Source organism: Neovison vison, chromosome 4 (assembly GCF_020171115.1).
Source record: "Neovison vison isolate M4711 chromosome 4, ASM_NN_V1, whole genome shotgun sequence".
Lineage (NCBI taxonomy): Eukaryota > Metazoa > Chordata > Mammalia > Carnivora > Mustelidae > Neogale > Neogale vison.
The window spans coordinates 182,219,122-182,233,412 of record NC_058094.1 but is presented as its reverse complement, the minus strand read 5'-3'; the positions used below and the strand labels follow the sequence as shown (position 1 = coordinate 182,233,412).

At 40.9% G+C, this 14,291-nt stretch overlaps 1 protein-coding gene across 3 annotated transcripts in view; it reads left to right on the top strand.

Annotated features, from left to right (window-relative positions):
* SKAP2 (src kinase associated phosphoprotein 2) overlaps positions 1 to 14,291 on the top strand; it is a 170,067-nt gene that overhangs the window by 141,999 nt on the left and 13,777 nt on the right. For all 3 annotated transcript variants that reach the window (XM_044246264.1, XM_044246261.1, XM_044246263.1), the window contains exons 10-11: positions 5,505 to 5,582; positions 11,260 to 11,372. In XM_044246264.1, the coding sequence (XP_044102199.1) occupies positions 5,505 to 5,582; positions 11,260 to 11,372 (191 nt within the window). The remainder of the gene's footprint in view (positions 1 to 5,504; positions 5,583 to 11,259; positions 11,373 to 14,291) is intronic.

Below are 14,291 nucleotides of genomic sequence, written 5' to 3'. Positions count from 1 at the left end.
AGTATTTCATAATGAAATAAACGAAATATTATTTGAAATAACTGAACTATTATTTCAATTATGAGTTGCATGAGGGACCTTTATGGAGTGTCAGGTGCTATGTGCCGGCCTCGGGGCCTGAAGGGTGGGGACAGGAGAGGTGTGAAAGGGGAGCTGGGAGAACAGGAAGAAGATGGGTTTGGGGGGGCGGGGGGGGCAGCCCAGCTTGAAATCCTGTTTCTAAATCATCATCGCAAGAATTGCTTACCTTGAGATGTCCTTTGCATATAATGCTTAGGGCAGAATAGAATCTGCCCACTTTGGTGAAAATGATTTCCAAGTCCACAAATAGCCCAGTATTCAAATGAAACTTCAGAAGACAATCCCATCTGTCAACTAGAGAAGGTGAAGAGAAGTCACATGTTGGAGTTTCAGTCCCTGTTCTGATTGCTTGTGTGAACCTGAGCAAGTTCTTCAAGCTCTGTCTGTAAAATATGATAAAAATACCTGTTATTGCCTCATAGGACTGTTCCGAGGATTTAGCTACCTAATGGACATAAATGCTTACAGCATGAACGTTTAAGCAAAAAATAGTAACTTTTCTTGAGACAGACATACATGTCATAACCCGATGAAGTCGGGACAGGTAGAGATCTACACCCCGTCTTTATTTCAGAGCATAGCTTTGGAATCTGTGTTTCCTGTCTCTTAAAATATGTTGTAATTCAGCAGAGCTGTCTTCTGAAGGTCCTTATAGAAACGTGATCATTGTGTGTGAGGAGAAGATTTCCTCATGTTCTCCTCTTCTCCCTGAAAAACAGTTTTCATCCCCTCTGTGAGCATCACATACCCTGTTTTGGTGCTAACCCATCGTCTTCGGCCTTCTTTCAAGCAGCGTCAGCTGCATGTGTCATTTGCTTATCGCTTTTCTCTTTGGGTTATTTTGTCCTTAAACAAAGAACATTAGTAAGCAAGAAATAGCCGTTTTGTGAAAACTGCATAGCTAGACAGATTTGTGATCCTTATTAGGGTAATAATCCATCTGTTATAGAACTGGATCAATTTGTAAATTAAATTGATTAATCTAGCAGGGGGAAAGAAAGGTCTTGACTTTTCCCACATAAGCATTTCCTCAAATGGCAGTCATCCTAAAAAGATTTGGGAAGACTCAGTTCTCTGCTAGTCTGTCTTTCTCTGCTCAACTCAGAAGGAAGGCCAGACACTTCGTGAAGAGGGGAGGGCAAGTGGAGTTCAGCTTTCGGATTCTCTGGGATCTGATTTTTGCTGGAACTTCCGTATTTTGGACCTGGTATAATGTTAAAACCGTCTGATGACTGTCAGAATTTTTCGAATACTCACTGATTCGTTTAGTAAATGTATGACTGTGTTTGAATTATCTTCTGCAGTTAGTTTACTGTTATTTTCATCTTGTCTGATCAACAAAATCTTCTGATGAGTCTTCTAACAATGTGTGATTGGAATAATAACTTCACACGTTGAAGAGTTTTGTGCTGCAGCTGAGAGGCATGTAAATACAAGCTGCTTATTTGCAAGAAGCTTCCAGATTTGCAATATGATTGCTATGGAAACCACATAATGAAAACCTTATAACCATCTGTGTGGTTTGATGGATTTTACCGCATAGCTGAGCTGTTTTTGTTTACTGTTATTAAAATGTTGAATGGAATATATTAACCCACCAACATGGACTATTTGAGGTATTAATTAGTATTGTATAATGACATCGTGACTCAACACCAAAATAAAATATGTTTAATAATAAACCTAAATAAAATGACATGTGTGTATATTTCTAATATATTGTGGAGGTGATTATTGCCTAGAATTTTCATTTGTCCTTATGTATTTTTGAGTGTTGTGGAGAGCTTTTCTCTGCTAATAACCGAACATAGTAGGATTTATTTTCATGTTTTGAACCCATTTGTTCACTCTGTATTTATAGAACATGTCCCTTGTACTAGACTTTATTCAAGATTCAGTCTGAGTTTTTCCCCTTGAGATTAAAACACACACACACACACACACACACACACACACCAAATTTGATTTTTGTTTTCTTTTGTATGGAAGCTGTTTGTATTGTTAGCCCAAGATAAAATGAGTTGTTAGAATATCATTAAGAAAAACTGATGTATGAAGGCTCTGACCTAAAAATAGGTTTGAAATGGAGAAAGGAAGTTTTTTTAATGACCGTTTCCTCCTCTAAATTACTACTTGGTCAGCATCTCACATGGGTTTCAATTTGGATACTTCTCAGTAAATATTGATACTTAAGTAAACATTTTAATATCATTATTCTGTTAGTTTAAGAATACACTGTGTATATTATAGGCACTTAAATTTTAATAAAATAAGAATAACATTATAATAATAAATTCTTCTAAGTACATTGTTTACTTTGCCGAGAGTGGAGTTTTCCCATTCAATTACTGTAATTAGTTTTGTGATATCTTGACATTAATTTTGGGTGGTGAGTCTATTTCCCGTCATGTCTTCTTAAGAGCCCAAATTAGTGCTCCCTATGTCGTGATCATGGCTTTTACTTGAGGGCAAGCACACTTCACTATTTTTGAATTTACTCCTCGCTGTCAGATTTGTGACCCAGTTGGAGGAGAGGAAGGGCTGGGGAAAGAGAGAGCGTGAAAAGGAAGGAAAGTTTTCTCCTTTTAAAAATATTAGCCATCTGTAAAATAAGTAGGTTGGCCCAAATGTCGGCAAATGTCCGTAATTGCTTTAAAATTTGTATGAAAACATCCTATGAACTCATACATGGTAACTAGTCCTTGCGGTTTGGCATAAGTGAGATAACTTGTTGAAGAGGAAAAAGACAAGATTTAGTATTAGGTTTTTCTTAGGTCTTCCTGTATTAATTACTGTTTGACTGAACCATATTAAATTGCCAACATATTAAATTGCCAACTTAAAATGTGTAAAGTGCCAACTATTTCCAGCTGTTCTTTTTTTTTTTAAGCTTTCATTATTTTGTTTGAATTGAGTTAGAGAAATTCAAAACAGTTCTATGTTTGTTTTATAAGTACAGTAACTCTCAAGCTTGATTTAAATGTTGAATTTTGTTAATGACCACTTCAAAGTTCGCATGGGACTTCTAATTTTGTATCTGTACTCCTGAGCTCTCCACCAAACTTTCCAGTTGCCTCTGGACATTTCCTCTGGGTTGACCCGCCAGTACAGTAAACCCCTCACATCAGAGGGGCGCTGGGTGGCACAGCCGGTTAAGCTTCCGACTCCTGTTTTTGGCTCAGGTCATGATCTCAGGGTTGTGGGATGCGGTCCTGCATTGGGCTCTCCGCTCAGTGGGGAGTCTGCTTGAGAGTGTCTCCTTCTTCCTCTGCCCTTCCCCCTTCTCTCTCTCTGTGTGTCTCTCTCTCACTCAGATAAATAAATTTAAATCTCTCACGCCAGAAACACAGCTCCCTCCACAGTGTAGCTTACCTCGGCTATTCTTTTCTCAGGAATGACACTCTCATATCGCTGTTAACCAAGCTCAAAACTTGAGTCACCCTCAGTTTCTCTCCCTCCCGCAGCCCTCCACATCCAGGCAGGCACAAAGTTTATCCATTGTCGTTCCTTTCCCTCTCATAACTGGCTCCTTTCCATTTCCTCTGCCCCTGCAGTTCAGGACTTCCTTCCCCGTTAGCCAGACTCTGAGTGGCCTCTCTCCCCACGCCCTCCTTCGGGCTGTCTGGGACAACGGGATCCGATGACCATTCCTCAAGCATCGTATTTGTCCTGCCCTTTCTCTGCCCAGACATCTTCTGGGGCACTTATTGCCACCAAAAAAGGGCTAAAGTCCATAGCTGGATGTTGATGGCCCTTCGACAGCTGGCCCAGACCACTAGCAGGATCTCCCTCCTGTTCTCCCTTTTTGAGTACTGCATTCTTTAGCCAAAGGGATATTATTGTGCTTTTTCTTTTTTTTTTTTTTAAAGATTTTATTTATTTATTTGAGAGAGAGACAGTGAGAGAGAGCATGAGCGAGGAGAAGGTCAGAGAGCGAAGCAGACTCCCCATGGAGTTGGGAGCCCGATGCGGGACTCGATCCCGGGACTCCAGGATCACGCCCTGAGCCGAAGGCAGTCGTCCAACCAACTGAGCCACCCAGGCGTCCCTGTGCTTTTTCTTTTGCTTATGACTCTCCCTCTGTCTAGACAGTTCTTCCTCCCCATCTCTGTCTATTCAGATTTTCTCCATCCCTCAGAGCCTTCGTGGTGTCCATCCCCCCGCCACCCCGGCTGGTTTCCGCTCTGCGTTCCTTCTGAACCTTGTGCCTCCCATGTGAGGTTCTATGCCACCCCCCAGCCCCCATCCCATCTTCCTTTAGATACTCTCTTCTGTCCCTTGTAGGCTGTCAGCTTCCCAAGGGCAGAAGCTCTCTACTGTCTTTGCCTCCCTGTAGACCCTCCCTCTTCCAGGTAGCTAATGCCCAATGAAGATTTGTTGGTTGAATTATTTAATAGTTATAATTACTTTATTTCTATATTTCGCATATTTTACGATAACGTTTTTGCTTTTTCTTGAAAGTATTCTTTTTGAACTCTGTTTTTCTTGGGCATGCCATTTAGTTCATATGTCCTGCCTTAAATATTTCTCAAGTGCGTATAAATCCTTAGGTGAGGAAAATGGACATGTAACAAATGACTCTTTAACGTAAAATAATTAAATACAGTCTATTGACCTTGCATAAAACTCTTCTTATTTGATCTTCTCCTGTTTCTTCCTATAACTTGGGGGAAATGCCTGTGAAAGGAGAGTATGGAAATGACAAACATGGGGCCTGAGTACATCGCTGGATAAAGAACACGGATGTTATGATCACAAGCCTGAGTTAGAATCACAAACAGTGGATGTTTCTGTACCTTTCTGAGCCTCAGTTAAGTCATCTGTGAGAGGAGGATTTAGAAGGATCTGTGAAATCTTCACATCTGCTATAGCTTATGGCATAGAGTAGATCCTGAGTAGCATTTAGTGGGGATTGCCTTGAAGGGTGAGGATCCTTCTAGTATTCTCCTGTGAAGATCAAGTGGGAACACATGAAGCATTTGATACTCCAGAAATGATTTATAGGTTAACTATATTTTGTATCACACATTTCCTCTCACCCACAACGATGTTTTAGGGACTACGGTTTTATCCGTGGTGGGTCTGTCCATGTAGTGCTGGGTGTTCCTTCCCCGGATTTCCGGGCCAGTCTGCACTGGGGAGCCTTCCAGATGAGTTTCTGTAAGTACTTAAAACCAAGTATGTGTGGCTTTAGGACGTGTCTTGAGTTTTATCAAGCCAACTGGTGAGGTTGCTCTCTGGAAACAGCTAGAGGTCTGTTTGTTCAGCTTTAGATTATTGGAAAAGGAATGTGAATGTTGAGTGGTTTCATCCTTTGAGAAGGAATATTTATATGTTCTAAACTTTCTGTTTTGCTCGTCAGTCGGGGTGAGTACTGCTATTTCTGAGGCCGTCTTTCACTGTGCCTCTCTGCTTGTTTACAGAAGAGGAGGAGGACAATGTTCCTGCACAAGTGGAGGAACAAAGGAAGATGAACCAGGACAGTGCTCTTCCCAGCACAGGTAACGACTGGCATGGCTTCCTGGGGAAGCTTCTTTTGGTTTTGCTCCCTTTCCCTTCAGTCACTTTCCTACAGCTTCAAAGACGTGTACACAGCTCCCCGAAGTTGGCTGGTTCGATCTGGGTATCTTATGGCTGATAAGCTGCTTAGTCCCATTTAGGATGCATGGAAACCCTTGAGAAGGATTTATAAAGTAAGCCAATTTATACAAGGTATTCCTTCCTGAATTACTTTGTAATGGCTCAATTAGCTTTCATTTCTGCACAAAGGAGATTTGGTTGCATAAATTAGCTTATCATCATTGAGGAAGTGTCACTGCTGAAGGACAGTTTATAGATACAACATGCAGTTGCTGTCAAACCTATAAGAATGTAATATAGACATCTGTGTATACTTTGTGCTTGAGCAGAACAGACTTCTGCCATTCAGAGACTAACAGGGGACAACAAGTTGCCCAGGGGACTGGCAATGTAGACATCTCTGAAAAGGTCAACTTGACACAGGCTCTGACAATCGACCCACAGCTCTGTCTTCTTTGATAAAAATCAGATAAACTTAAGACCGCTAATTGATCTGCAGCCTGTTTAAATGTTGGCCATGCATATCTTCATTGCATATGATTAACACAGAAAGCAAATGAATTGGGTAAGAAATGCCAGAGTCCAGTGACAGCAGTTTAGAAATTGGAAAAGGACACTGATGGCCTAGAAGGCGAGGAAGGATATTCCCCTTATCCATTTCCACTTGGCACATGGCCCCAAGTACTAATTATGACTGAGACTGGAAAAATAACTCTACATGCTATGTACAAAAATCACATGATATGGGCAATTTTTTTTTCTTTTTTGTGCCTTGTTATTTCCAAATAGCAGGAGATAAACCATATCTGTAGTGCAAGCATGAGGTTAGCTTTGATAAACCAGCAATTATTTCACACGGAAAGAAGAGAGGGGGAGTACTTTCTTATCAGACCTTTTACACCTCTTCATAGCCACGTGTCTGCTGGGGCAAGGTCTGCCCTATCATCCCATGTCCTGCAAAGAGCTGGAGTTGAGGGTCACCTTCCCTTCTGATACGTTCATTCATCACTCTCTCCAGCTGTCAGAGGCTCGGTGGACAGGAAGTGTGTGTTCAGGAAGTAGCTTTCCCGAGTCCTTCCTACCGTGACACGTGGAAAGGAAACAGGGGCCTGATTTCCGGACCTGGACAGGAAAGCAGGAGCAGGTTGCCACAGGAGGCTTTGGTTTGCTTGTTTCAGAAAGGAAGTGAGGATGAAGGCTTTCGAAGTGAGCACCGTGGTCCTGTAAAATGCAGCCGTAAAATGCCAAGGCTGAACGAAGCCGTAAAATGCCAAGGCTTAACGCAGTAGTTAGGTTATTACCCTAACCCGAATAGTAATTTAAGTCGGTGTGTTTTATTGTGTGTCATAAAGCTTCTGCCGAAAGCGTGGAGGTTTTTGTTTGTTTGTTTGTTTGTTTTTAAATTTCAGTGCAGATGTAGAAGGTAGACACCTATAGATACTCCTTCCACAAACAGAAGTATTTTGGCTTAAAGCAATTGTATTTTTCAAAAGCCCTTTTAAAGTAACTCTCTCCCAAATTTTTGCCTTTGAGGGAAGGGAGAAAAAAATCCGTTTTTCTTCAAAGGAATGCAGTAAGTAGATCTAGCTTTCCATGCAATAGCAATAAAGCACTGTAATAATTCTTATCTTTAGTGACATGAAATTCTTTTCAAGCAACAGTTTTAATGCTTTTGCATCTCAGTGACCTTTGCTCTCTCTGGGCTGTCAAAGATGTAACCCTAGAAGTTTGTTTGCTGTGCAGGGCAGTGAGTTGACAAGGGTATTACTATCTTGCTGAGCATCACATGACTTGAACTTCTAACCTTACACAAGAATGTTATATATTTTTCACATGGACTGATTTTACCTAAAAAGAGAAAAGAAAATTCAGATGAATGTAAAATATGTAAACAAAAACATAATCTTGTATTTCTTAGAAGTTCTTTCATGTTCAAGCTTATATGCCTTACATATGTTTATTAATTATACACAAAATAAAGATTCCATTTGATTTATTTGTAGAATGTTCTTATCTTTTTGAAATACTTTTTAAACCTCTAAGACCGCTCAGGAAGAGATTCTCCGTTATTTTATTGTTGAACGTTTCAGTCCTTGTCATCATATTTTTAAAATCTTTCTGTTTTTGCAAAAGCATCTCCAGCCTTTAGCTTGTATTTTCCTAACAGTTCTGATACTGCCCAATAATCTGTTTTCAGATGTTTTCAAATGCAGGAGCAAATACATCGTTTAAATCCTTCACAGGCTGGCTAATTTAGAATGGCTGTTTTTTCTTTCTTTCCTGTCTTTTTTAACCATTCATGCCTTCCCAGGACAACAAATGTAATGAGGTGGGTTTTTGGGTGTGTGTGTGTGTGTGTGTGTGTGTGTGTGTTTTGTAATTTTGAAACCATAGATCATGATGTGGGAAGATTAATCCATGCAGCAATGACAACTCAACAGACTTATTTGTATTCAGAATGTATGCTTCTCTGTGCTTTATGTGTTATGCTCCATACCATTTTTGTACGGTTTTTTTAAAAACATATTTCACACGGATTATTTTTCAGCGTATGAGGTGAATGATGCTAACTTTCGTGAGCCCACTGTGCTTCGGAGGCTGTATCCATGGGTAATTTTTTGAGGACAGTTAGCCACACTTAAAATTTTAAAATTTAAAATTGTAAAAAGTGAACCAGAGGCGCTTGCTCTTGAAGGAATAAGATAAGTCCTAATTTTTGTATCTAAAATTCATACCCAGAATGTTAACATTATTTTCCCGAGGAAATGAAGGCTAATAAATCCATACTGCCAGCTTTTCTCTCTAGTCCTGTTTCTTCTGCTTTATATAACTAGTATCGCATTCGGAAACGGACAGAATAGTAAATTGTGTGTACATGTAGTCATGTGACATAAACCACTTATGCTTTAACAGAGCTCACATAGGGAACCCAGAAATGAGGTGGGTCTTTGGGTAACATCATCATCGAGATTATAGAAAGCGCAGTCAAAAATGCATCTTTTTCCCAGTATTGCCAAATCGTTAGCGCTGTTGCCTCTTTACAGCAGTGAGATTTAATGAAATGCTCCTGATGCACATCTGGGGAGAGATGCATCTTGCACGCGGTGGGGGTCTCCCTTCCCCTCATGTGCTCCTGTGACTCCCATTAGTGTTAATGGGAGCTTCACCAAGCGCATCGAGGGGAAGAGAGACCCCAAAGTGATAAGGATTATGTGGTAGAAATCACCATACGCTTTTTCTTTCCTTCCTTCTTGACCCCACCTCTTGAAAATCTATTGAATGAAAAGCTATTGGGAGAGAATGTGAAAAAGAAGGAGCAGGCGGCCGGCTGGACAGCTGGGGACGCACCAGGATGCTCTCACTCAGCCAAAACTTCTCCAGTTTTAGCCCAAGTGTTGTTTCTCTAACCTTTTTGGATCAAGCCTCAGGCTAAGCAGCATGGGGACCACACAGGAGCCTCGACTGGGGAAACTAGCTATTTAGATCCTTTTACCTCCTGGCCAGTGACTGTGGGGGAGGGCCTTGCATGTGAAATGATGTCATCCTCTCTGTGCTCTAATTCCTTGACTTTTAAACTGACACTGACGGACTGCACGGGGCGCAACATTTGACCCATTTAGCAGTTGATTTAATCTGACTAGAATGTCTCAACTTCTAAATCTCTATTTGTCTAAATAAGTGGTTTTTAAAGGAAATCAGTCACTTTATTATTAAGTAATTCTTTCTCAAAGAAGAAATTGACAATGTTTGGAGTGATCTGTCCAGCGGGAGTGCCCTCTAGTGTCCATTCATAGAATTTACCTAATATGTGCTTTGGGGGGAAAATGTAATGAAGGGTGGCGGCAAGCATTGTTAGGTCTTGGTTGGATTCCCAGGCTCAGAGACCTCCCCGCTGGTATCAGTGATGAGTGCTCAGATGCAGGAGTGGAGAGGTCAGAAAGGTGTCGGTCTCTCTCCCCTCCCCTCCCTTTCTCCCTCCCTCCTTCCTCTCATTTCTCCATTTTTCTCTCCCTCCCTCCCCCTATCTCTCTCCTCCTCTCTCTGAATTTCTAGAAACCAGGAGAGAAAATTTAATAGGATTTTGCTAGGTTGCGCATTCCAGTCCTTGTTTATTTTCTTAATGTACAATCGAAAAGTATTGTCTTTATACGTTTTCAAGCGCCACAGGACTCAGATTTCCTTTTTGGCTTTTAAAAGCACGTGTCGGATATTAGAATTTTCGGAACGTCTGATACACTGTTACCACTTGGTGTACATCACAAACCGCCCAGTGTTGGACGTATCCGCAGGTGCCCTGCTAACATGCCTGCTTGCGCTGGGCTTGCCAAGGAGCCTGCTGTTTGAGAGCCATATAACAAAACTAAGATGACAGCCCTGATCCAGCCCGCGTCTCCACAGTTATCCCCTCAGAATCCAGAGATGACATTCCAATGATGGAAGTTGTCAGCACGTATATGTTCTGCCTGGTTAGTGAACACACGGACATCTTATTGATATCACTTGCATTCTTTTTGCGTGAACTCATCAAAACTCAATTATCATGAAATTAAAAACAGGAAACAGTTCTCAGTGTAACAAAAGCATCCAGTGTATTTAACTCTGAGCCGCGTTTCAAGAGAGCCCCATTGTATAAGTGACAAAGCATTTATTACCCCGGTTTATTGTGGTATTACAGAGCGGAGAGCGCTAAATAATCAATCAGTTAATGGTCTGTATGGCAGTTTGAGCACATCGCATCCATTGTGCTTATGCTGTTAGAAGGATGAGCTGATAACTCCAGTGTATGTTGCATGTTTATTCAGAGCGTGATGTCCTAAACTGGGGCTGACAGAAATCTTGAAAAATGCCACTTCAGCAGCGGCACTTTCAAAGTTGCTCAAATATTTAAGAAATAAGTTTGAGAGGCTCTCGGTGCAAAAGTCCCCAAAGAGAAGAGCTGGAATTACCCTTTATGTTATTCCCACTGTATCTTCTTCTCTAACCAGCTTGAGGTTTTAGAATGAAAACGAACGAACAAAAACTGTCGCCTAGTTTGGGTTATGTCTGTGCCCTTTTGGCTCCTTGATGATCATTTAAATACAGATTGTTTATGAGGTGGCCCAGATGCTCACATGTTCTCTCCCTCCCTTTGTCTCTGTTTTTTTGGGTAAGTTTTAAAAATTTGGTAAGGTGGTTGTTTCATGATGTGTGTGTCCCGTGTCGTGGATATCGCTCAGCGTGCAGCATGGGTGACTGACTTCAAAACATGTTGTGAATGGGGTTAGGTCCATTCTACAAAATAAGTGAGAAGGAACTTCTAGGTGCTGGTTTGAGGAGAACACATTGCAAGTCCAGGTTTTAGGTAAAACAAAAGAGGGAGAGAAAGAAAAGAAGAGATGTTCCAAAAGAGGTCTTTTTGAAATCTGTCCTTAATTAGATCACCGTAAGAGATAGGATTTGTCTATCCATGTAATCAAGGGTTTTTTGAATCCGGACAGAATTTTTCTTCGCCTGTTTTGGTGGTTTGAGGCAGCCCTTTAATTTCTGTTGGTTCGTTTTAAATAAGGGCCCATTATATGAAAGCTTTAACTCGTCGTGTTTTCTCTCTTTTCTTCCTAGGAGATAAAAGCACCGATTACGCGAATTTTTACCAGGGTTTGTGGGACTGCACAGGAGCTCTTTCCGATGAGCTGTCATTTAAACGTGGTGATGTGATTTACATTCTTAGCAAGGTAAGAAGGCACCCCAGAGTTAAAGGGTGAACCCAAAGCTAGATTTTTATGCATCTGGGTTTACGACACTGGGGAAAAATGCCAATTGGAATTCCTCTAGGTCCTTGTTAACAATTGGGAGTTCACAATAATTAATTATTTTGTCAAGTGAAATATAATCAAATTTTAAACACAATCAGATAACAGGATTCAACTTAACAGTGTGTTTACCTATCACTTCAGTCTTTGGCTCACATCCACACACTGCCTTCTCCAGAAACAATATACTTATGTGAAAGCTAACATTGTAAGGTATTGGGTTATTTATTATGTTTTTCTTTCCTCTTCCTTTTTATTCTTCTGTGTGCTTATTCTGGTTTTGTCTGCCATTCACTACTGGAAACACTGTTTATAGTAGAAGTTTTTCATCTTTATGTAAATACATTGGTGTTCCGACAATTTAAAAGCAATGCTTTTTCTATTCAGACAGGTCTAGGTGATTTTTTTTAAGTTTAACATAGTTGTATTTGTAAACATAATGGCGGAGTCTGTTGCTATGAACATATATATATATGTATATATGTATGTATGTGTCAGTGTCTCTGCCTCTTAACATACTGGATAATTGAAAATCATTTTGTCTTTAGATCTAAAAGTCATGTTTCTTATTGTGATGACATATGTGAGCTCCCTTAATTTTCATATTTAACTTTCCCTACTGTGATATGGGGATTTAAAAAACTCCCTCAGTCTATCTTATGAAACTATTTTAGAAACAAATGATGTATGAAAACTATTTAAATATAAATAGGGAGATATTCTATAAGTCTAGGAGTTTAATGTGGTTTCTTGATTTGAGAAAAATTTGTACTTTTCAGAAAGATAGTATTACTTGCTAGAGGCAGAAGAGAATTTGGAAATAAGGTCACTTACTGACTCCTTTTTTCTTTTTTTAAAGATTTTTATTTCTTTACTTGATGGACACAAGCAGGGGGAGCAGCAGGCAGAGGGAGAGGGAGAAGCAGGCTCCCTGCTGAGCAGCGAGCGCAGTGTGGGGCTCGATCCCAGGACCCTGGGACCATGACCTGAGCCGAAGGCAGACGCTTAACAGACTGAGCCACTCAGGTGCCCCTCACTTATTGCCTCTTAGCACAAGATGGTTGGTGTATAAAATCATAACATAGAAAATCACAGAACATTTGAATGAGGAATCTGAGTGATGATCATCTACCTGTTCTTGGTTTTACAGCCAAGGAACTTGGGTCAAGAAAGTGCCAGAGCCAGTGCTTAACTAGGCATCTGGATGCCCAGACCAATGCTTTCTCCTTTTCTCTTTTGCTTCTCATTTGAAACTGTTATAAAGTACCTACAAGGCCCATGTTAACACCAAGAATCCAAGAGGAATACTATAGAAGCACTTGTAGATTATTGGGGAAAATATTTAGTAAGCAAATATTGCCAGCTGTGATCATTGCTAGTTGAGATGCCCAGAGCTAAGACTCCTCACTGCCCTCCGCTCCTTAGTCCGTATGTTGGTTTTTTAGGGAGAGATGAGTTGACTCTCTAATCCAAGAGTTGGCTCTTGGATTAAGCCTATTATTGAACATTTAATTGTCCTGAGTTAAGGCAATACTTTTTTTTAAAAAAAGATTTTATTTATTTGACAGACAGAGATCACAAGTAGGCAGAGAGGCGGGGCCCGGGGAGGGGGTGGCGGGGGGGGGGGGATGCAGGCTCCCTGCTGAGCAGAGAGGCTGATGCAGGGCCTGATCCCAGGACCCTGGGATCATGACCTGAGGCAAAGTCAGAGGCTTTAACCCACTGAGCCACCCAGGCCCCCCAAGGCAACACTTTAAAAAATATATATTTTATTTATTTATTTTTGAGAAAGAGAGCACATAGGAGTGAGCACAAGCAGTGGGGGAGGCAGAAACAGACTCCTCACTGAGCAGGGAGCCCCATGCAGGGCTCGATTCCAGGACCCCAGGATCATAACCTGAGCCAAAGGCAGGCGCTTAACTGACTGAGCCATCCAGCTGCCCCAAGATAACACTTTTTTTGAGTGAATTACTTAAAATAGAAACCAAACTGATTCATTTCAGTTCAAGAGAGTTTCTTGAAATTATTCCTAAAATCTACTCAGCTCACAGTTATTTTCACCAACTTAGGGGCAATTGTGTTTAAAATTAAAAGGTTGATTAGCTTCTACTTGGAATTCCAAACTGTAGGATAAATGGCTTATAGTCTTTATATTATTATGGTAAAATGTGAGATTGTGTGGTAAATTGTGGATCTGTTCTTAAAGCCTTCTTTATGAGTCAGGCTGTCTGCGTTGCTGAAAAGCTCAGAGTACCAACCTCTGGGACACACTGTCGGACAAGTAGAGGTCCCATTGTCTCAGAAAATTGTTTTCTGTTGCTGTGAAGTTAAAAGTACAATCCTAGGTGTATATCACACTTCTAGGATCCTGGGGTAGGTAATTTCTGTTCTCCCAGACCTGTTCTGTGGAGACTGTCATTTCATCTGTGAATCTTTATCATAGAGCTAAGGGTAGTGGTGGTCCAGCTCAAAGGAAGAGCATCCTGCCATCTAAAAGGTCTAAATGCTGTTATGTGGGTATTGCTTACCAAAAAGAATATCTTCAACCAGCCCTTCACAAGGCTCGAAGTTCCATAGTCAGCATCATTTCATGAGGGGCCTTCTAGATATGATTCTTGTATCTGGAGCTCATTTTGGATTTTTAAAGAAGAGACAAGACATTGTTAGGGCAGCATGTTATCACTGTTGGCTGAATGATTTATTACCAATATTTACCCAGCTGTGGACCTGGTAGGAGCAACCAGGTAAATCTTGGTGAGGGTGAAGAGAAAGGATACTTAGCTCCCCTTTGATGGGATGTGGACAAATTCTGGGCCATTAGTGGACATCTTGGCTATTGGT